The following is a 23,920-nucleotide window of genomic DNA, read 5'->3' on the forward strand; positions in this document are numbered from 1 at the left end:
TTTCATTTGTGAAAAAAAGATGAAAAAATATTTTTGAAGTGATGACAAATTACTATAGCAGCCTGTACTGTAGTACTGGAGACCATTCTGCATTTTGAGGGATGTGTCCTTTTATTTTTCATATGTCTGTGCTGATTGGTCAAGACTGTGTGAATGTCTTGAACACTCATGGACATCCCAGGCAGCACTAGCTTAACAACCTTCATGTGGACAACTGGAGCCTTAGGCCCCTGTTAGCAGTATTTACACTGTATGGGAAGGTTGAATGTCTACTGGATCTCAGAAAGCTATGTGTATATGTATCTACATTCACTTGTCTGATGCTAAACCTGAAATGCATTGATAGTGTTGTTAGTACACAATGGGTAACACAACAGACTGTTAAAGATGATTTTCACTTTTCATTAATTTAAAAAAAAAAAAGAGAGAGAAAAAGAGGAAAAGATAAAATCTATTCTGGATTTGTAAGCAAATAATTTTTCATCCGTATAAAACATATAGGGGTCCATCTGTCATTCCTGCCACTCAAGTAAATGCTGTGTTAACCTGTTTGGATGACTACAGGAAAAAGGAAATAGAAAGCAGGGGGGGAAATAGGGAGTTGTAAACAGTTTCATAAAAATGTAGTAAACATACTTGGAATAACAGTTACATTTCATGTTCAAACACAACTGCCCATGTCATACCTGGAAATCAGATGCATTATTCTGTGGACTGACACTGAAAGAAGAACCTTTGAATGAAGTTGAGTTTACAGAAGACACTCCAAGCGCAAGATTGCGCGTTGAAATACTCATGGATGGTCCTGTGAATTGGATCTTTAAAGCCAAGGCATCAATAGTTTTAAGAGCTCTGAAAACAGAAATGAAATTATTTTATTCTATTCTATATGCTCTCCATGTATTCTCTTCACCTTAAGGCAATCCTCTCATGTTTCTGTCACCCAGTTTTGTATCCATAAGGAGACTGTCAGGCTGTAAATATATGTGTATCTCTTGAACACAGAAGGTTTTGATAGATAGAATTTGTCTGATTTACATATCACTGGTCCTGAAATTATCTTCTGACAACACCTAAATATATGCTATGTCATTCATCAGCAGTCTTTTTTTCCATTAAAATATTTTGTCATGTACATTAATTTTATTACAAGAAGAAATATCTGCTTAACTCATTTGGAATTTTGTTTCACAGAAATCAGAAAAAAAAGATTTCTTTTATGGTATTTATATGGAAGAATGAATCAATTTCCTAAATTTTCTTAAAAGCAAATGCAGAAATACTTACTCTGAAGATGATGCTGCCAATACACTGTCTGAACTGTTTAGAATATTGGAAAAAATTGTCACCACGGTAGAACCCAGAGATTCATCAATTTCTTCATCATTCACAATTTTTTTGAGTTTCTGGACAACATCATTTACTTTATCTGAGGTAAGCTGCTGCCCTTCACCAGTGAGATTCAGAAGCTGATTGGCAATATCAGCTGCATTTTCTGTTGAAGCAAAAATAGTAAATAATCTGTACCAATCCTGAGGTAATTTAGAAATACAAATTTTTATCCTCATTACTGAAAAGACAGAGCATGTTCTGTGGCACTTGTAATAAACATGAAATTGTATTATTTTATTTCATTCATGTTTTCATTTAAGGCATATATAACCTGCTAATTCTTATATACTGTCTGCATTGGTTGTGTCTTACTTTACACTGATTTGATCTGAATTTGTAAATCAGAGCAGCTACTGAAAGGGCTGATTGATAGAAAGGGGAGTAAGAAATAAAAGCATATTTTCTTTTTTCTTCTCTTTATGATATCATCTCTTTTTGGGAAAAGATGGGAACAACAACAACAACAAAACAACAACAACAACCAACAAACCAACCAATCAAAAAAAAAAAAACAACAACAAAAAAAACCCCAACACCTGCTTCTGTGTCCCCCTTGAAGTGAAATCAGTGTGTCCCAAAGTCACCACTTCTGACAAAATATTCACTTTTCATCTTTGGGGAGAAAGTCTGACCCCACTGTGAATGTTATCAATTCATTTGTGTGAATGCATTCTTACTGACAGGGCTGGGCAATACAACACATAGGCAAATTTCATGAGAAGAATCTTCCTACTAAGGAAAGGTTGACATTTTGTCTAGTGACAAACCATTAGTATAAACCGCATGTCAAACAATGCTTGGAGTCACCTGGATAGAAAACTATGTAAATACTTCAATTTTACAATGTCAAAATATTTTATGTTTACTGAAAAATCACAAATAAGATTTCAAGAGAAGATCAGCCTTCTTTGGTCTGCACGTGACTGTGGGTTTTTCTAAAGCTGAGTTTTATAATGCAGCTTTTGCTATGTTTATTGTAGAGTGTTCATTTCAGAACAAAAAAAGTTTTCACATAGTGTGACCATAAGTACTCATCATAATCCACTAAATTAGGTAGCTAGGCTCCATATGAAATCCCCATCAGTGGTGTGAGATAAAAAGTGTTCTATGAGAAAGCAATACAGAAGGAACAGCTTGCTGCAGCTCTGAGTTACCTTTGAGAATATCCTGCTCTTCACTAACTCTGGCACTAAAATAGAGGGCAAAAAAAAAGTTGTCTGTTTATTTTTTAACTCCTTTAACACCTGGATGATATCAAGGAGTACTTTTCAAACTGATAATAAATCTAAAAATGTCTGATCATAAGCTCTGTGAAAAGAGTAGAATTGTTTCCCCTGGTATCTATGGACGTTGGAAATATTTAAAAATTTGTACAAACTTGAGTATCAAAGTGGCACTTTAGCCAAAAATCAGTATCTATACAATTACCTGTGCAATTTCTAAGATCTGGTTGGCCCCAGTATGACGTGTAATTCTGCAGACCCAAATAGCTAAAGAGGAAAAATGACAAAACGCACATGAAATATAATGGTGTAATTATATAGATGTTTCATCATTGTTTTGCATGTGTCATAATGATACAATATTGTTGATTCACAAACTTTCTTGCAATACTAGCTCACTGAAATTAAATGTATGCTAGACAGTGGAAATACGTGATCTGCAGAGTGACGGAGTTGAGAGAAACTCCAGTTCCTTTGGACAAATTTACTGCTGACTGCAGTACTGACTTGACAAATTGATTAAGAGAAGATATGTATTTCAGAAAAGACCCAAACATTGACACAAGCTATTATGTCCCTATTTAATATAGCCTAATCAGATGCTGTTTCAATATTTTTCCTTTGATATAAATGGCTTTGATCAGGTCAATACCAAGAGTTAATACTCTCAGAAGAACAAGAAAAGCAGCTGTGCAGAGATAGAATGTTATACCACCTATGAAAACCAGAAGGTCACCATCAGATACAGGTCCAAGATGAGTGACAGACATAAAAAGACTGTAAGTTTTTTCAAAATGCTTTTCTATAAAACCTTACCATAGCAAAATTCCCAGATATAGCTCTGAAATTAAACACACTTTTTCCTAGATTTCCTTTCAGGAGAACCATGATACCATAGTATAACAAAGACAGGATTGAGAAAGGGAAAAATTTAGTCTTTCACTCAGTACATGCTTGAATAAAGTTATTCCTTGGTTGATCATCTTTATTATAATAGCACTCTTGGAAGCACATATCTAGAAAACACCATGGGGACAGATTCCTTTGTCTCTCAGAATAAAACACAACACACCTGTGTTCCATATAGGTAAAAGCTAATGTGGACATAGAAAACATAGTGCAACACAGAACACAGTTTTTTTAGAAGAAGTGTGGCAGACAGACAACTAACAGTATTGTTTATACCACAAATGAATAATAAAGATAAGCAATACTGGGGCAGCAAAGGCCAGAAAGCTTAATTTTTAATGATTCAGAGACTGACATAAAAAGAATCTGACCCATGCACTACTTACTTTAAAACAAAAGTTGGTCAATCAGAATCTAGCTGTTCTGGTATAAGGTATGAGGCTGAGGAAGTGAGTTAGTTAAAAATAATGCTGATTGTTTTCCTGTTTGGCATAGAACCTCAAAGCTGATTCCTACCCATGTTGACATATTGTTTATAAAAAAGTGAAAGATCTAGTCTTCTCAGAACATGTTCCAGATGCAATGTGGGTGGATGAGACTACTGTATTGCAGTAGGATGATTGTTGGTCATCCTAAATACTGAAGAGATTAATTAATACTGCATTCAAGACACTCATAGGAGATCAAAGCCATATTATTTTAGTAATATATCAAAGGAAATCATAATATTCTCTTTTTACAAAGGGGAAATAGAGTTACAGTGTTTAAACAATTTGCTGATGTTCACAAAGAAAGCCTACATTAGGAAAAAAAATATCCTCATCCTTAAAAGCGTAAGTCCAAATCTTTGAGCTATCCCCACCTTCACATATGACTAATAACTAATAACATTCTTGTTTCAAAGGATTTATTTTACTTTCATTTAACTGGATAAGAAGTTCTGGATTAAATTAAATAAATATACTACTCATCTTTGCAAAACTTTTGTCAAAAAGTTTCTTGCACAAGTTGAGATACGTAGTCAAGTAGCAGCAGATATTTGATTTTGGCAACATAAACATCACAAATTGAAGAAAGTATGTTTGTTCAGTAAGAAGGTGCTATTTTCACTTTGATCATGTATTAATTGCGGGTGTCAATACGTCCTACAGTAGTAGTAGATAAGCTTTTTTCTCTTATTAATGAAGTATGTACTCCTACTGCACACACATAATCTCTCACAGCATAGAAATCATCCTTCTGAGATATGGTATCATTCAACAGCATCTGTTGTGGAGGATGATGTCTAACTTATATAACCAGAAAGCTGAAACTCTCAGCTTCTCTGGTCTTTGACCACCTACCAGGTTCTTGATGCAATCTGAACTGAACTCCCATGGCAAAATGTATAATTGGTAACTGTTGGTCTGGTGTCTGGCCAAAAATAGTTTGGAGGGTTTTCTTCAGCTAAACATTTTTCTGTAAAGATAAAAACATCTCAATTAGTGTTAATTACAAATTTCTTCATCCGTGTTCCATTTTTGTCCTAAGCTCACTATCCATTCTGTAGTATGTAGCTCTCTTCAGATGAAATGCTTGTATGTTTTCTATAGACTAGTGGTAAGAGAGGGGTGTACAGCAGGGGACAAAATATACTGCTAGTGATGCTGAAGGAAAAGCACTGAATGTGCAAACTGAATGTGCATCCACTTGCGTTCCACCAGCCTCTCCCTTTTCCCTACTAAAGGAAGAGCAATCTCTTACAGAAGATAGCTTCAAAAATCTAGGGGATACACAATAGCTGGAAGAAGATTGATTAAGGACAGCAGTTGGTAGAATCAGTTGTGTAATAAGGCTGAATCTACTTACCCACTGGATCGACTTCCACTGTATGAAGCCTATATCCCTCTGCTATGGACTCATTATTACTTATGAGCTTTTGTCGGATGTCTTGCTCTTCTAAATTGATGTTGTTGGTAGCATTATAAACCAGAAGGGCTAAAACCTCAAAACTGCAAGGGAAATTATCCAAATATTTGAGTCAGAGCAGCAGATCCCAAAGATATGGAAATAAAAATATTTGACAAACTCCAGTTTTCTCAGGAAGTAACAGCGTCACCAAGACAATATTGTTTGTTACTTGTAAATCATACAGCAACAGGAAAAGAATGTATGGTTGGGAAATTTCATCCTGTAGTTACCACTGAAGAAGCAGCTCACTAATAGAGCCAGTAAATATTTTGAGAAGATTTAGATTACTGCAAGATATTCTAAAAGATGAAAGCAAAAAATGTTCTCCACTGTGAATGCCCAATGCCCATTTCTAAACGGGTCCTAATTAAATCCAAAAATCTGGCCGCTAATGGCTTGGGAACTTAAAAGCTATAAAGCTTAAAAGCTTTACAGAACTTGTCAAGCTGGAACAAGTCATCCTCTGGAGGGCCTTTCTCTCCACTGACTACTGAATAAGATTAGAAGACTAACAAAGAATAGATGCCTAACTTGCAGATGCTCAAACCTTGATGGAGTGAAAATCACCCTCCTACACTTCTATGAAGTGTATTTTAGTTCTAATTAGGAAAATCTAGTTGCTCAGATGAGTAATTCAAGTTTGAGCAGTAATAGCTGTTTTGTACTCCAGCCCACTGCTACTTTCTTGGGCTTAAGAAGTAGTTCAAAGTACCCAAGTCTCCTTCCTGTGAGAGAAATAAAACAGTCTCCACCCTTGTCCAAAAACATAGCTTTTCTGGAAAGAAAATAATGAACAAGAAAGAAGTTCTAGCACGACACAGGAAAGAAGCTGAGAGTAGAAAGCTGAAAAATTTCCTCCTGGGACACAGAAAACCCATGTTGGAGAAGAGAATATGTTGGTACCCAAGAGCATTGCTTGGCTACGGTTAATGGGAGATGACGCCACTGAAGCATGGAACATTGGATCTCCATGGGACCAGAAATGTGGAAAAAAGGAAAAAGCAAGCCTGCTTTGGGCTGCCTTCATCTTAGCCTTGCCCTTGTATACCCAGAATCTTGAATAAAGACAGACCTTCCTGGTGTGTGAGCAGTTCCTGGCAGCCTGTGAAGTGGCAGCACTGCCAGCACACATACAGTGAGCCGTGCATGCACCAAACAAAGCGTCTTTCACTGGGGGGGGCCCCAAAGCCAGGAAGTAGCAGTGAGCTGCTGGGTCTGGAATGCTTCTTGAAGAATAGGAGACAAAATCTGCAGGGGTGCTTGTACAGGAGTGGGCTGGGAGAGATTTCTGGAACCCCCTCTTAGGTAGACTGATGCCAAAAATCTGCCTTCAAATGACATCCCAGAGCTGTGCTTTCTGGAGGTGCCTAGTGTGGAACAGTACAAAACTGCAGCTTACTGTACAAATGTTGCTGTGTGATGACAGACTTAACTATCTTTCTGTCAGATCTCGTGTTGAAAACTGCTTACCTCCAGCAGACACTTCTGAAAAATTCTCATTATTGAAATGGTATTAAAAAAGCTGTCATTAGAAATAAAAAACTTCTCCTTCTAGGGGAAAAAAAATAAGAAAAGCAAAGCCCAAGCCTCATAAAGCCTTCAAAAGTCATTAATATGAGCTAAATACTCCACACATTTCACTATTGCAGGTTTGACCCGTAAGTAAAGAATTACATATGTTACTGGTTGTTTGCTTTGTTTTCTTTTGAGCACCTGTACTCCTTTTTTGTTTCTTATATCTGTAGTTTTAACACACTGCTGATGAATAAGATAAAAATGTGGTACAGGTTACCTGCTGGCTTGGCTTGTTGTTTTTTTTGTTTTGTCTTGTTTTGTTTGTTTGTTTTTCCTAAGGATGTGTTTTAGCAGAGAAATTCCAGCTATTTCTAGCCAGGCCACACTTGCCCTGCTCCCAGATATATGAAGTTCCTCCTAACATTCCTTTGGACTTGACAGAGTGATTAACGCATGGCAATAGACTCAGCAGGGTGAATGTGCGGACTTTTGCTGTATATGTCGGATATACTATGAGGCACCTGTTTATAATGGCATTTATTTTTAGCAGAGCATGGAAATTGCCTACAGGATTGCCAATACTTAGAGCCCTCCAATGCTTCAGCCCCACAGTCTCCTGGAACTTATCCATCTTTCCTAAAAGATTCTGGCTTCACTCATGTATTCCCTTTACTTCAGAAGAGGAAAACTTAACATTACTGATGCCACTCCCTACCTCAGTACTTGGCTGCAAAGCAGAAGTAGTAAGTGAAGAGTCACTGCTACTACTCTGCTGCTTATTGCAGTGCTCCCAGCAAAACAAAATGATATTTAGTACCTGTAACTGCACAGGATACACAAAACAGAATGGATAATTATAGATCAGGTAGAGTTGGTTAGAATTATTTTGAATAGTTATGGGAATAATGATAGATGAGGTAGGATTGGCTAAAGTTGTCTTGAATGATTACAGGGAAAAACACTGATTATGAAGCACAGATAAAAATAATCTGTTATACCATTTTGTTATTTGTTTTCTGAGAAACTTGTAGAGTGCAAGTCAAGTATACTGTGTATTAAGAGCCTGTTCCATATTATGATGAAAACAAATTCTATAAACTTTTCAGAATGACTCACGCTAGCTTCCCAAAGTAAGTAAATACCTACTAACTTGACAGCTGATGCAATATGAAGCCGAGTGCTTCCTTCCACTCTTATCACACTTGGAGCCCAGAAAGAAAACATTTTAAGAGAGAAGAAAAAAATCTTCAATTTGTGAAACAACAGATCCAAACTCAAATAAATGGCAATACATGCAATAGTGCCATGCTGTGCTGGTACCATGGGATTTTACACAGCCAACCTTATGTTCTTTATTGAGTGCCATATAAATGCAGACGGATTCTTGAGCAGCAATCTATTAGAAATTACATCACCCACAGTAATTTGTAGCATTACTGCTGTCAATATAAAAAAAAGTGGGCTGTGGTGTGGGTAAACAAAATGAGGTTCCTTTTTTTCTGTCTCTCTTGTCTTTGGGTGTCAGCTGGAGCAAGCAGGAGAGTCAGGAAGATCACTGTCTGTCCCTCTTTGCCCTGGCCTGCTGAGCTCAGCAGAGAGGAGTCTGCAGGCACTGCAAACTGCACTGGGTCATGGGGATGGGAAGGATGGGACTCGTGCTGCTGCGGCGCTGGATACAAAGGCAGCTTTCTTCTTGGGCAGTGTGACTCAGAGCTGTTCCAGGACAGTGTGCCTACACATGGGCTGAGCTCTCACTGCTGCATGGTGCAAGGAACCCGGAGTGAGGATTAATGACTAACCATGTGAGCCGCACAGCACAGGCAGTGGTGTACCTGCTGGTAATCAGCAGCACATGTCTATTCTCTCATTTAGGTCCACCAGACAGTATGAAATAACTGTGGCTCTCAAACCATTCAAATAAATCACTACTAGTTTGTTTTGCTGTTAATGCTCTTTGATTTAAAGTGTAAAAAAAAAAATAATTTTTAAAGCACTTCAGTACTCAGTAAATCTGAACTACCATTGAAAGTGAAATTTTTCTCAAATACCCAATCATATTTGAGAAAAAAAATAAGATATCAACGTTAAATTCCTTACAAATCTTGCTGTTATTCTGGCTTTGAAGATAAGTAGTGATGAGTAGATATAATTCAAGACTGGGAGCACATGTGTAGGCTCCGCTTCTAAACACTGCCAACTCCTGAGTATTAACTAGACAGCTAGAAAAGAAAGCTGACTGGCATAGGCTAGTCAGTGAAGACTCAGTAATACAAACAGTAGACAAGATGCTAGAAAACATGCAGAATGAAAAAGAAAGAAATTTGAGAAGTCTGCTAATGAAGTCCATAATGGAATTTGAAAGAGTTTTCCTCTCAGGAATACTGAGTTAAGTTCTGCAACCAAAAAACTACAGCGCAGTATAGGGAAGTTAGAAGTATTCTGCAAAACCATCTTAACTGTCAACAAATCTTTACTTGAGGTGATAGCATTAAAAAGTTCAGAATTTAAAATATGAGAAGATATGGTATGAAGACCTCTCTTTACAAGGGAATGTAGCAGAAAGACAAAGAGAGAGGGATGGAATACCTCTTAGTTCTGCAGTTGGTCTTGGCTGAAATGAATATTTGATTATGCTTGAAATCTTCCAGAACAACAAAGGAAATCCCTATTCACCCTAAAAATTGCAACCCAGTACTTTCCTGGAAAATGACATCTGATGGTGTCAGGCCTGTAAGAAACTCAGTTAAAGTCAGTGGAAAGATGATGGAAGTCAGTGGAAGCTGGATCAAAATGAGGCATTTTCGGCAGGAGACAAAGGAGGAATCATTCCTCAGTCACTCAGGTGAAATTTCTGAATTCCTCTATCTGTTAAGAAGGCTTACTTTACAGGTCACTGACAAAAGATGCCAGTAGGGCACTGTGCAGAAACATGTGGGTTTAGATGGTAACTACAAAGTTAAAGTCAAAGGAAGCAGGAGTGGACCAGTTCCAAGTTGTTCCTAAAACTTCACCTGTAGAAGCCAGGAAGACTTAAAAATAAGAATAGGCATCACAGATGTGTTCATTTAGAATAGCATTATTATTTCATAATGAATAATCTAGAATAATTATAAGGAATACAAAAGTCTAAAATTTTGTTTATTTAACCTTACTCAGTGAAGATTGTTAGGACTACAGAAGCAAAACTATGTTGCTCTGATGTTGATAACACTTGTCTAAAACTATTATACAATCAAATTAGCTTAAATGTTTTCTGAGTGTGTTCAACTTTCCATTAAGCAACATGGCACCCAGGAACACAGTATGCAGGACCCATCTGAGAAAAGCAGCAGCAGCCACAGAAGAGTATGACAACAATGCACTATCATAAAAGGTAAAGTATTAACGAGAAAAACAAACACATTCATAATTTATCTACATAACAAACACAAGTTGGTATCACTTTCAAAGGTTTGTGCAAAGTTACAGGGGATAAACAATTATGCTCATATCCCATTTATATCTTTCTGCTTTATTTTGAGGAGCTGCCCTCTCATTAAGAAATGGCAGCAGTATGATGAGAAGAAAACAAAGACATAAACAGAAGTACAGATGTAAACAAAATTTTGCCTATTAACGTAGTTAATAATGTACCAAAGTACTAGAGTGATACACTGCTGTCATCTAAAGATCTTATGGTTTTAAAGGTGCTGATAATATTGTGCATTTTTTGGACTTGGCACTCCATTTGTCTCTCACCAACATCCATGATAACATGTACTAAGCACGTTGTCCTTCGAATTTCTGCAGCTCATAGAACTCAGCAATGAAAGAACAACAGTCCATTTCCACATTTTTGTTTTGTTTTGCTCTTCTCCAGAATGCAGTACAGCTTATAATATTTATTTGGAAAATACCTATTTTTAACTTGCCAAAAAAAAAAGCCAGCTTCCTACCTCCCACTAGCAGCTTCTATTTATTCTCTGAATCTTTAATGATTCTTCCTCTTTCATTTGCAAGATGTCTAGGTGAGGTGATTAATAAAAGCAGGTTGTTGATAAGACAGCAAGTTTGGCAAATAAGGGTTGAAACAATGAAAAACTGATAAAAAAGTCTGGGCAAGTTTACTGCTGAGTTGTTGTTTTTTAACTGTTGTATTAAATATTAATCCAAAAGGTAAGGGGAAAAGATATGAATTATGAGAATTTGAAGTTATCCCACATGACACTGCCATAATAACATGTAGAAGTAGTCTAGTGCTGTAACCACAGTGGTGTAGGGCAATCATGGGAAAGCACCTTGTTAAAGAAAATGCAGTAAACTCCATGGCTCTCAATATTTATGAGAATATATGTTCTATGGTTTATGGCCATAGAATATATATTCTCATAAATATTGACAGACAGACAGACATATGTACAAGAGACATACACTGTCAGACAGGGAACTGACACATTTTTCATGTTTGAATATGCTGGAGTCGTTTCTCCCTCTTAACCAGCCTTTTTAATAGATCAGGGAAAAGAAACAAAATCCCAAGGACTGAGTGACGGTATGGTGCCATGAGAAGAAACCAGATGTTCAGTCTGCAATAGAACAGATGCTGACAATATAGAGTGCAGATCTCATAAAACACTCAGCAATAAGGTTGGGAAAAGCTTTACATTTTCCTGCAGCCTGGGATTGTTGGTGAGACCTGACACATGGTCTGAACTTCAAAGATTTTGCTGGCGCAACTGTATCATTTGAAAGTGTGAAAAAAAACCCACAACCACAGACTATACCCTACCATAAATGTAGTTCAGGGAGCAGAAAAGCCCTTTCAGAGACTAGGTTTACACTACACCAGCTAAATATTTTTTTTGCCAATAAGAGCTGTCTTTCTGCTGTGGGTATGTGGGAAGGAGATAGTACCATTTATAAATCCTTTAAAGTCTAGGTAAATCCTACAGAAAACTAAGCATTGGTAACTACTTCCTGATGGTAAACTGGAAATAATGGACTATCTCTGAACTTAAAAAGCTCAAATTTACCACTGCAGTTCTCTAGAGTTAGCAGCTGAAGATTATGCAGGACTTTTGCCTATGCTGCAATATGATATGTCCCATACATACGTCTTCCCTCTGCCTCCCAAGACTAATTATGTTTTGGTTTCCTCTCTTTAATTTGGTGCTAAGAGTTACTCCCTGCACATCTGTCCCTCAGAAATCAGTGTGCTGCTTTCAAACAAATCTCCTGAGGCCCAGTTTTCAGGAGGTGTGACCGATCTAACTGGCTGCCTTTGAGGCCATCCCAATGCTAGTGCCTCAGAGACCAGCAGAAGCCAGGAAATGAGAGCATATGGCAAATAGTTTAACGCATACTAGTTTGGCTTTCAACTCTAGTATGATTTTTCAGTGTTTTGCGTCTAGTAAGATGTGTATTAACTCAAAAGGCTCTGGCTCAAATAGATGTGATGCCAGTGGACACATACCAGTGCACCAGAGCTTGCTGCTGAAGAAAGTGCATCCTGCCATACCACAAATACAACTACGATGGTATTCAGTTTTCTGGTAGATGAAACCTGAACTCTGAAAAACGATCTGTTAGAGTTCAAAGAAGATCAGTAGGTTTAAATCTAAACAAACATGATAACCAGTATGAGACTTGTGAACACACCCAGAGCACTCATGTCCCCAGCAGTTATATATTTACAGACTAGCATCAATAATAGCTAATAATAAGCAATAAAGTCATACTATTTGTAGTATCAGCTGTTCATTCCGTTAATAAAAGTTCTATAAAGTCATTACCGTTTACTATCGATGCTTCTTTTTTCTCTTACTGCCTCTTTTATGGTACCAGGTTGGATGCTATGAAGAAAATAAACATTAATTAAAGTGGGTTAATCCTCTAAAAAGAATGTGGCATAAACATCTTCTCCTTTCATTTACCTGATATTGACCACATATACAGTGTAATTCCAGTTCTGGAAAGTATGGTTTAGCTGAAAAACAGAAAAGCATTGATCACAGAAATGGCACATTAATAGAGCATTTTGTCATTTAAAACAGAACTCCACCTCTCTTTCCCCCAAGAAATTCCTTCAATTTTTCAAAGCAAAGAGAACACATTCCCATCACAGCGAGGTGATTGTTAAATTGTATGTACAATTGGTAGTGAAAAATGTATTTGTTTCTTTTACTGAGAGAAGGAAATCTCCATGAGATCATGACAGTGAATAGGTGAGTGCACAGGATGCAGAACTTTACTCCCTCTCCATCATCTTAAATTCTCAGAAACACTGTAATTAAAAAAGATTCACTGACAAAAATACCAGGTCAGTATTCACCTAAATAAAAATCTACTGCCTTACAATACCCTCTATTTCAGAGTTTTCTACAGCTTATTCACAGTTGGCAATGGCTGCTCAGTTTTCCCCTCTGGAGAACTGCTTGCATGTTCTTCCAGAGCCAAGTGACACCTTTATAGATTCTCTGGCTAAGGCATCAACATACTTCACTTGGCTAATGCTGCTAAGAGAACAACCTTAGCTGGTGTGGATGACTGCATCTGCGGTTTATAGGGGATTATAGATGGTTTCTCTTCCCTAGCTTCCGAAAGCTGAAATCTTCCAGGTTTATTAAAGAAAAATAAATAATAAATACCATATATTTATGACATCACATTTTCATGTGAATAGTTGGTAGACAGTTTGCAGAATGTGTGCCATTATGTGAATTGTCAAAAAAGAACAGATAATATCTCTATTCAGACAATAAATTTTCAGATGTAGGAACTTCAATAGTCCTTCATTTTGAGGGCCTGATAAGGAGCTTATTTCTGTTAAAATGGGCTGAAAATCTAAAACTACTAGAAATCCCAACAGCTGACCCATGAGAGAAAACATCTACAGCAGACAGTACTGTAGTGAATTAGAAAAGTTTACTTCACAGAAATGAACATTGCATGTTTATTGTTATGTCTATCAAGGTTCTGCACCTAAGCACAGAAATAGGCTGGGTGGAGAATGGCTTGAGAGTAGCCCCAAGGAGAAGAATTTGGTCAGGTTAGTTGATGAAAGGCTCAACATGTTCCAGCAATGTATGCTTGCAACAGGAGGCCAACTGTATCTTGGGTTGCATCAAGAGAAGAGTGGCCAGTGGTCAAGGGAAGTAATTTTGCCCCTCTACTCTGCTCTCATGAGACCCTACGTAGAGTACTGGATCCAGCTCTGGGGCTCCCAACAGAGGAAGGACATCAAGCTGTTGGAGCAGGTCCAGAGGAGGGCCATGATCATAATCAGAGGACTCAAGGGACAGGTTGGATCAGAGAACTGATTAGAGGACTCAAGGATTCTGGGGACAGGTTGTATGTTTTTCAGCCTAGAGAAGAGAAAGCTCTTCCAGTACTTGAAGTACGCCTACAGAAAAGCTGGAGGGGGGTATTTTTATAAAGGCTTGTAGGAACAAGACAAAGGCAAATGGCTTTAAACTGGAAGAGGGTAGATTTAGACTAGATATTAGAGAGAAATTCTGTACTGTGAGGACGGTGAGATGCTGGAACAGGTTGCCTGGAGAGGCTGTAGATGCCCCCACTCTGGAGGCATTCAAGGACAGGCTGGGTGGGGCTTTTGGGTGTAGTGGGAGGTGAACCTGCCTATAACAGGGGGTTGGAGCTAGATGATCTTAAAGGTCCCTTTCAACTCAAATCATTCTATGATTCCATTATTCTATTATTCTGTCACAATGTAACTTCAAAACCGCATTAGTATTCAAAGATAGAATTTGTGTACTGACATAGGAACTTACAAATCTACATTGTTCAGTGGACAACTTTGATTTCCACATACTTTCCAAAATTACAGCTAATATCTCCTGTCCTTAAGATGCTGGCTGGTATAGTGGAAACATTTCAAAATTTTATCCATAGTTCTGAACTCCCAAACTAGACCCAAATTAATTACTGAATAAAGTAAGAAAGAAAACTTCACTTACCCATTCTGCAACCACATCATGTACTTTTGATTCTGAATTGGAGTTGTAACTAAAGACAGTTATAGATATCCTGTAGAATAGCCCACCTGTCCAGTAAAAACAGCAGTAACACATTAGAAAGTGAGCAAATTTGCTTTTTCAATAATATGAGACTCTAGTGTGATGATGAATATGAAGATTGGGCTGAATCCCATGTGCAAGGATTCCTCAAGCTCTTGTTGATATTGTACGAGCCTGGAGTGAGCAAGCCCTGCAGGCTTGCTTGTTACCATTCTCACTAGTCCTGTCAATTTCAACAGGAATTCCCTCCCTCTTCATATTTATAGAGACACTTGAAATATGACATGGAAACTCAAAACTAATGCATCTATAAATAGTATTCTGCATATGCCTTTATTGCAGCAAGATCATGGAAGCACCAGGAATTTTAAAATAAACAGAATTACTGAAATCTGTAACATGGAAAATTTCTGTGCTCAGTCATATTGTTATAACCCAGAAACAACCGCTGCAAATTTGACCAAAAAAATTATGAGAGTGGACAAAGCTCATCAATTAAAAGTCACAAGATGATTGGGAACAGAATTAGGAGAGAGAAACACTCCAATTCTTATTTTCTCAGCACATCCTTTGCTCTCAGGTCTGGTAACAGCCAGACAGTAGAAGAACTCATGTTAGCTTTGTTAAAACTGGCAGCTGAACAAACCATCTTTCAACCTGAAAATGTGCAACATTTGTCTTAGAGAAGTCTCATATTAATTAAAGTTGTTTTGAACTGATACTGGGAAATATTCTCTTTAAGCTCATGAGCGGGTAGACAACATTTTATCATAAAAATCTAATCAAATAAAAATTACATCTTCTTATGGTTTTCCTCTGTGTTAATCACTTTTACTTTACATATGATAACAAAACTATCATTAAGTTACTAAAAATTCTATCCACTCTTGATGCAGAAATTGGCCCAAGACATATGGGGGGGTTGAGAACTTCTGCATCAATTCAGTCACATGCACGTGCCCATGTGCATTATCGAGTATTACTATTTAGGGCTATTACCAAATGAGGTTGTGGCTCTTGATCACAGACACATGTTTTTAGAGAAATCTTATGCAACTATTACAGAGGCACTACACAGGACAGACCAGGACCTGAAGAAAATTACAGTGAAATAATCTCTTACTATCTCTTGGCTGGAAAGAAAATGCTTTTTCTATGTCAGAATATTAAACAAATGATCATTTGTTTAGTTTTATACATATGGAGGAAATTTCATCATTTTATGCTTCATAGATAATCATTTTACAAGAGCTTAAAATAAAATTATCTGAAGTATCTTACAATTTTCCAATTTAATTGTACATATTGGTTGCTATGCTTTTCCATTCATGAACTACCTTGAGTATTGCTCTTTCTCTTCATAATGGGACCGATCATATTTTCAGCAAGATAAGTATGAAAATTCCCTGAGATAAAGTGGCAAATAATAACTTTCATACAGGAAGACGGTTTGCCAGTTACCTTTTTTGGTAAGTGATATGGATTTGCTTGTTTTTCAATTGATTGCCTATTTTTTTCCTCCCTTAAATCAGCAAACATTCAAATTTATGTATGTACTTCAATTGGAAAATGCTGTGTCCATTGTTATTATTACTGTGATAGTTCCAATTAAAAAAAGAAAAAAAATAAGTCTTGATTTTGGACCTTTGGCACATTGAAAATACTTCAAATTAAGACAGAATCCCATTTATATGTATATATTTTTGGTATATATATATTTTATATACATACATTTCATTTTATATGTATAATGTACCTCCTACATGTGCTGTATAGATACAAATACATAAAAAATGTGCATTATGTATATTCTTATAATTTCACATATACCTTATATATAATTATAGTCTCATTTGAATAATTATATATGTGGACAAAATCAACTTAATATAGGAATATGCAAAGTACTTTTAAAATCAAACTTAGTATCTACAAACAATAATCAAGAGCTTCAAAATCTACACCAGATGGTGAATAAAAGAATGTTTTAATGAAGCAAAAAAAGAACAAGAACAAAGAACTAATCTACATTTTAAAACACTCTCAGGAGACTGCAGTCACAGACAAGGAAAATTAAGAATAATTTCTCACTCCAAATTAAACAGTGGAAATCCCATCTCAAAATACTAAATAAAAAAAAATATTTTTATGGGCAGAAAATTGATGAAAGGTAGCCAAAGATAATCTGGAAAAAAAAGAGAAAAAAAGAAGCTGGAAAAACAGTTCACCCACACCCAACCCCAACTACAAACAATGGAATGATCAATGAAATACCACAAGTTTCATTTCTGTTAGTTTCTCCTGTAAAATATTTTCTTCAGGAAATTAAACCCAAAAACATATAAGTATTGTAAGTGAAAAACATTCATAATATTTCAAATAGTGAAGTGGCATAAAAATGCATAAAAAACATAGCAACTCAATCTATTTTCAAACTATTCCCACAGTCTCATGAGAGTTGATACAGAAAAGGACACAAAAATTAGAAATTACATGTTAATGACATTTACTATCACCAAGATGTTACAAATTCCCTTCTAGTGTAATTACAATACTATTTTAAAATATTTTTATATGTTAAATGAATCTATATCTAAAGAATGAAATTCAGCTACTTCTACATTCAATCTACCAACTGAACAATAGATAGGATGATCTGTTTTTTTTTCTACATCTAACTTCGTAACTTAACATACTGTAGTTGATCTCTTGTCGGCACAGGCAGCCCAACTCAGTGAAGGTACAAGATAAAAGGACTGTGGGACAGCTAGTAAGTTGATTCAGTGGTGGGTAAAGGGTGGCATTGTGGCTTGTCTCAGATGATAAATTAGTTAAGGAATGAACATACGATAAAACTGATGACTGGTGGTACATTACAGGTGAAACTTGCATTTGGGAATGCATGTGAGAGTCATGGATTGCTGCTCCAGGTGTCATTATGGAGTGGTTCTCTTTGTGCTGAATAGTAATTCCACTGTATGAAGATGGCAAAGGTATCACATCATTAATTATTGAAGTTCTTGATATCAGAAGGGAAGAGAAGAGTACAAAATCCAAGACAGAAGTGCTAAAAATATTCAGAGAAGAAATTCCTTCTCTGTGCTTGCTGAAGGATCCATATACCTCTCCTTCCAAATTCTGATCTGAAAGCCTCAATTTGTTAGATGATGTCAGAACAGCAGGATTCTTTTTTTCATTATCATCACCAATGATTTCTTGATCTCCTGCCCTTGGAGAGTATCTAATACTGTTCCCCTGATTTTTGATGGAGTTTTTTCCATCTAAGACTGTTATAAGACTTGCTATTTCTGTTGTAGGCAAGCTTAATTCCACTACTTCCCACGCAGGGGTCAGGTTTGGAGAAATTATATCAAGGTGGTTCTGAAGACTCTGTGGGAGTGGAGGTGTAGAGTAGCTGTTGGGAGGTACAGTGATTCTGAATTTTGAGTCTGAATGAAGAGGCTGCTTCATTTCCAAAGACAATGTCGTTATGAATAAGTCAGAACTCACTGAACTGTTACTTTTTTAAAAAACCCTGCATCTATTTGAACTTCATTTCTTGCATTATCACTGGCATTTGTTATAGTATCATTCTCAAAAACACTTTCAAATTGCCATAATCCACGTGTTCCTGTACTGTTTACCAAACTATTAACAGGTGTACTGACCGAGCAAACAGTTTGGCTGTCCTTTGAACATGAAGTCTGGATTCCTGAATGTGTTGTAAGGACAGAAGCAAGTTGCTGCCTGTTGTTTTGGATCGTCACATTGGTTCTATTTCTTATTACATCAGTTCCACCTTGCATACGTAAACTATGATAAAACATTAATTTTTCCATAGAGTTTGCAAGCGTCTTGTCAAAGGGACTTATCTGTACAGAATGGTGATGCACAGGTGCTTCAAGAGAAGGGAAAAGAAAATCAAAATACAACTCATTGCTGGAAGATGCGGTTAGATTTGCAAAGTTCACTGTTGACTGCAACTGTGATATTGTCTTGTCATTGCTTTCTAAAATTCTCCTTGAAAGGCCTGGGTTAAATAAACTGAAGATTTGCCTTTCTGAAGCCGTGGCATGGCTAGAGAAGTTTGTTTCTTCAGCTCTATGATCTAACAACCTAATTGTAGATGTTTGTTCAGAGATACTGTCTGACTCAGTAGATAAGCTAATGGATGGCACCCTTTTTGTTGGGTTAGAAAACAATTCATTAAATGAGACTAACTGATTTTTTGATGACACCCCTGAAAACACTTTCAAATGATAGGAAACAGTCCAGAAATTTGATGTCAAAGAAGGGGAAATATCTAAATATTTTGTTGGAAAATCTGAGTAACCTGGCTTCCAGGAGATGCCAACTCTGTTAATACTCTTAGGTTCTAATACAGAAAAACCTGACTCTTCACTTTTACTATGGGATGCATCTAAGTTGTTCTCAAGTACCATCTTTCTGAGGGTCTCGCTTGGCTTCTTTTGAATATATGCGGAATGTTTTAAATAATTAGACCAGTAATCAATATTAGATATAAATATGCTGTCACTTTCCAAAGACATGTCCATCAATGATTGCTGATAAGTAGGCAGTGTTGCTATGGCATGCTTAAATGCTGAGTTAGTCCAGCTTGTTCCTACTGGAAGTGCTGACATAAGTTGTTCTCTACTGTACCCTGTCACAGAACTTGTCAGCTGGCTGTCAGGCATAATTTCTGTATATGTTTTTTTCATGTTGTTAAAAGAAGTTGTTGGGTTTGTATGTGGCATGTCCACAGAGGTTAATCTTGTAAAGCCTCCCGAGTAATGCTCCTTAATGTACACAGATGTAAACGGAAATTCACTGTTTGCTGCGAACATGGAAAAATATTTCCCATTAGTGTTGCCTTCTATCATTTCTGGGTAAACATTCTGAGGCTCAAAATCAAGCAAATCCACTCTACTTTTTTGCAACAATGGCTTCTCCTTCATAGGTGATATAGGTAAGCTAGAAAGAGAATGATATTTCTCTTCTTTAATGTCAAAGGTGATATGATGATGAAATGCAGTCTCGTTCCAACTTTCAGGCTTCAAGACATCATTTATATGCATGAAATTGAGCGTGTCATTATTGGAGGATGAAATCCATAGGGCTTCTTCTCTGCGTTCATAAGCAGTGCTGCTGCTAATGGGAAGATGGAATGCTGACTCAGAGTCAGCATAACGCAGCCCATCTGCCAGAGTCTGTGCTTCCTCTGCACTAAGACTTCTGTTTTGAAGAGGAAATACTGCCTCCACAGAATGATCTGCGACATCACCTGCTGCATCATAAGTGCCATCAGATGAAATTCTAGAATCATTCAGAATATTTTCATTTGGTAACTGATTCATCACAGTATTATCTAGGTCAATATTTTCTGTAAAAGCAGCCAAGGTACCAATGCTAGTCTCCTCAGAGGCAGATGATGTGGACACAGTTGAACGAAATAAGCTGTGTGTGTTTTTTCTCTCCAGATTCTCATCTGCTGAACTTTCACTGAAACGGGGAGGCCTTTGTTTCACTGGCCAAATAATTGGGGTTGAGATAATTCCTATGGTTTTGACCCCTTCTATCCTAGACTCTTGCTGTCTTTTTGGACGTGAATGGAAGGATTCAGGTGAATTTCTCTTCATTCTGAAGATAACTGTAGCAGGAAGTCTGATTTCCTGCAGGTCTGTGTAGTAAGCCACATAGTTAGTGGATTAAAGAAAATATGTAAAACTTAACTTTCTGTTCTCAGCTGTCTGTTCTGGGGCAATAAACCAACTTACCACCAGGAATTATATCAGTTAGTTGAGTAAAAGTTTAACTTGCTTCTACTGTAAATGAATTTGGCCAACTTTTCTCAGATTTTCTCTTTATAGTTTCAAAATCAAATAAAGGGTAACTTGTCTAGTTTTTAGTCACACTAACATTATCAGGGTATTCAGCTCCTTCTGTATCTAGGAAAATCAAAGTTGAATGTTCATGGTGAACATGGAGTGAGTGGCTTCACAAAAAGAAAAAAAAAGCACAGTTTGTAAGTTTCAAGATTTTCTTTCTACTTCAACTGCTTACTAAATCCAAACAGAATGAGTTCAGATAAATTCTTTCACAGTGTCTATTATACTGCGTGATTGCCAATATACAAGAAGTGATTTGCCAAGAGAAAAAGCACTCCAAGAATGCTAAATCGTACAGTAACAACTGATACATTTGGGGAAAGAAAAAAAAAAAAAACTAAGCAAACAAAAAAGCACTTCCTCCCCTCCCCAGCCAAAACCAGATACTGATTTACTTCTGGGGAGCACAAAAAATCTTTAGTAAAAAGATCTATGAGCCTCATATGAGAACTGCAGAAGACTATTTCTGTATTCTTATTAGCAACTTTCTTTAGCTGAATAACGTTAGAAGCTCCTCAGAAAACGATGTTCAGTCTGTAGGACACAGTGATATCATCGACTTGAGAAAACCTCAAAAGAAATCCTTGCTTTTTTCCTGTACTAATAATAGAATCATTTACTATCCGATTTTTTCCCTTAATCTTTCTAAATGAAAAGTAAATGATATCTGATACTGTCAACATTTTCCCTAATAGAGTCTGATCCAGCTCTTGAAGTCAGTGGAAAGATTCCTATTGACTCAGTGGAAGTGGCTTTGCTCCATAGGAATGATTCCACTTGGCCCCCCTGTGTTACCAGTGAGGAATAGAGAGTCCCAGCATACTACCACCCTGGCAACATTAGACACTCAACGTCTGATTATCCACAGCATTAAAGCATTTCAAAAGTAGAATTTTTTACAGCTCCTTTTTAAAAATAATTCTCCCATCCCTTATTCTTTGCCTGGGTAAATTCAATGGGTGGCACAAAAGAACAAGGTAAACATGATACAAATAAACATTGAGTTTGGTTCTGTTCTCACTTACACCATTCTTACAAGGGCAAATCTAATGAAATTACTCTAATTTAATTCAGAGTAAATGAAATACATTGAGACATGACCCTTGACATTACACTATGAAAAAACACATCTTAAAATACAATAAATTTTCTCTAGAGACAGTACAAGGAAAAATGTAACACAGGATTTCTTACCATTGTTTGGCTTATCGGTTCTATTAGTATCAGGCATGTTAGTGGTGACAGTGGGTGGTGTAGGAGTAGTAGCATTTACAGTAGCTGGTAATAAAGATGAGAAAGAGGTGAACTTGAATGAAATATGAATGTTAATGAGGTAAGACAAAACGGGAACAATGCATGACAATGTAAATTGAAACCATTGACGCACAATGCCATATATGTTAAACACTTTCTCTTCTGTACAAAGTGATGAATGGACATGAACTGAGATCCTAGTCCTGCAATCTTCACTTTCACTGACTTCAGTGGAAGTTTTGCCAGTGGGAGGGTTGCATGTCCTGTACTGCTTTCACAAATTGTAAATCCTCTTATGAGAGCATCAGATCCAAACAGCTGTGCAAAGACCAGAAAACAGACCTTACAGCTCAATGATGAGTGTACTTGGAATAATTACTTTTGAAAAGAATAGTTGTTTCTACTCAGGGACTGAAGATGATGAATAAATGTGAAAATAAAACACCCGTGTAAGTTTCAAATTAACTCAATTCAACTCTATATAACGAAGAGTATTTAGATCAGACTTGGAATAATTTGAGTGGAACATATATTTTGAAAGTTTCATGTAGGATCTTAGTTATACTGTTCCCACTGACACTAACAGGAGTCATCCCACACAATACTGGAAAATGTTTCCCAGGAGAACTAGCTAGAATACTTTTCACATTCAGAGTAAGGAGCCAAAACTGAAATTTTCCCTCACTGAAGACTGGGAGGGTATACACTCTAGAGGAAAAAAACACTTCAAAGATCAGACCACTAAATTTTCAAATAGTTTGGAAAATAATTTTTCTAATAGCTCCCAGGAATGTAAATCTTCTCACTGACAGATTTCTTCTTTCCCTGAAAACTCTTTCCACAGTGTGAACATTCATGCAGTATACTCTCACAGTATTACATATGTTTTGCAGAATTTGAGAAAGAACCAACTTGGAAAGTTTAGGCATCATATTTTAAGTAAGAAATTGCATTTCTGATTTTTGTTAGGTTGTTTTAGTCAACATTTTGAGTCTGAAAGTCATAAACTCAGGTCTCAGCTGAGGGAGTGGTTCATGTTCAGGTTTCAGTGAAACAAGAAACTTGAGGAAAGAAAAGGAAGGCTGCAGTAAACAGGGATTCTAGCTGGAAAAGTGAGCATATAAAGTCACAGTCTATAATATAAAAAAGCTCTTCCATGTAACTGCAGGGCTATATTGCCTGAAACACAACTTTTAATGCTCCTTAGTGATTTTTTTCTTTCATCTAACGCTGTTAAAAGTGGTATCTTTCAATGAATGAAAATATTTGCTAAGCATAATGAGAAAAACAGCTTTGTCATCAGACCATATATGACACAGTCTGGTGATACTGCACAACACAGAACAAACAAACAAACCAAAAAGGAATCCAAAGTAGCCTTTCAGCTTAAAACAAGCTTGCAGCACTGAAAGAAATACACAGACAGACATGTTTTTATGATTTTTCATTATTAGGAGAATGATGATGATGATGACAATGATGATTATGAACAGCATGAATCCAATTCGCCACTTTCAAAGTAGCAACACTTGACCAAACACTTTCCAGAGTAGGAAAGTATTACCCTGGTGAAAAGTACTCATAAAGTTTGCTAAGTCTAAGATTGTAAGGGAGGCAAGCTGGGAAGGGAACCTCTTTTGTTAGAAGCAGTATCTTCTGCCTAACACGTTAATAAAGCTGAGGCTTTATTAAGTTTTTTGAAAAACATAATGTTTTTGTCTGAAAGTGTGTCTATTTCTGCAGCCCAATTAGCCAACCTAATGAAAGATAGTCT

The 23,920-nt window shown here is 36.8% G+C and overlaps 1 protein-coding gene across 1 annotated transcript in view; it reads right to left on the minus strand.

The window, feature by feature from the left end:
* ADGRG6 (adhesion G protein-coupled receptor G6) overlaps window positions 1-23,920 on the minus strand; it is a gene marked incomplete at its 5' end in the record, with an annotated part of 60,245 nt that overhangs the window by 23,607 nt on the left and 12,718 nt on the right. Inside the window, 9 exons of the mRNA XM_031552210.1 lie at window positions 687-852; window positions 1,288-1,495; window positions 2,821-2,882; window positions 4,868-4,982; window positions 5,373-5,515; window positions 12,761-12,820; window positions 12,902-12,954; window positions 14,945-15,030; window positions 22,087-22,170. Coding sequence (XP_031408070.1) covers window positions 687-852; window positions 1,288-1,495; window positions 2,821-2,882; window positions 4,868-4,982; window positions 5,373-5,515; window positions 12,761-12,820; window positions 12,902-12,954; window positions 14,945-15,030; window positions 22,087-22,170 — 977 coding nt within the window. The remainder of the gene's footprint in view (window positions 1-686; window positions 853-1,287; window positions 1,496-2,820; window positions 2,883-4,867; window positions 4,983-5,372; window positions 5,516-12,760; window positions 12,821-12,901; window positions 12,955-14,944; window positions 15,031-22,086; window positions 22,171-23,920) is intronic.

This window comes from Meleagris gallopavo, chromosome 2 (genome assembly GCF_000146605.3).
Source record: "Meleagris gallopavo isolate NT-WF06-2002-E0010 breed Aviagen turkey brand Nicholas breeding stock chromosome 2, Turkey_5.1, whole genome shotgun sequence".
Taxonomy (NCBI): domain Eukaryota; kingdom Metazoa; phylum Chordata; class Aves; order Galliformes; family Phasianidae; genus Meleagris; species Meleagris gallopavo.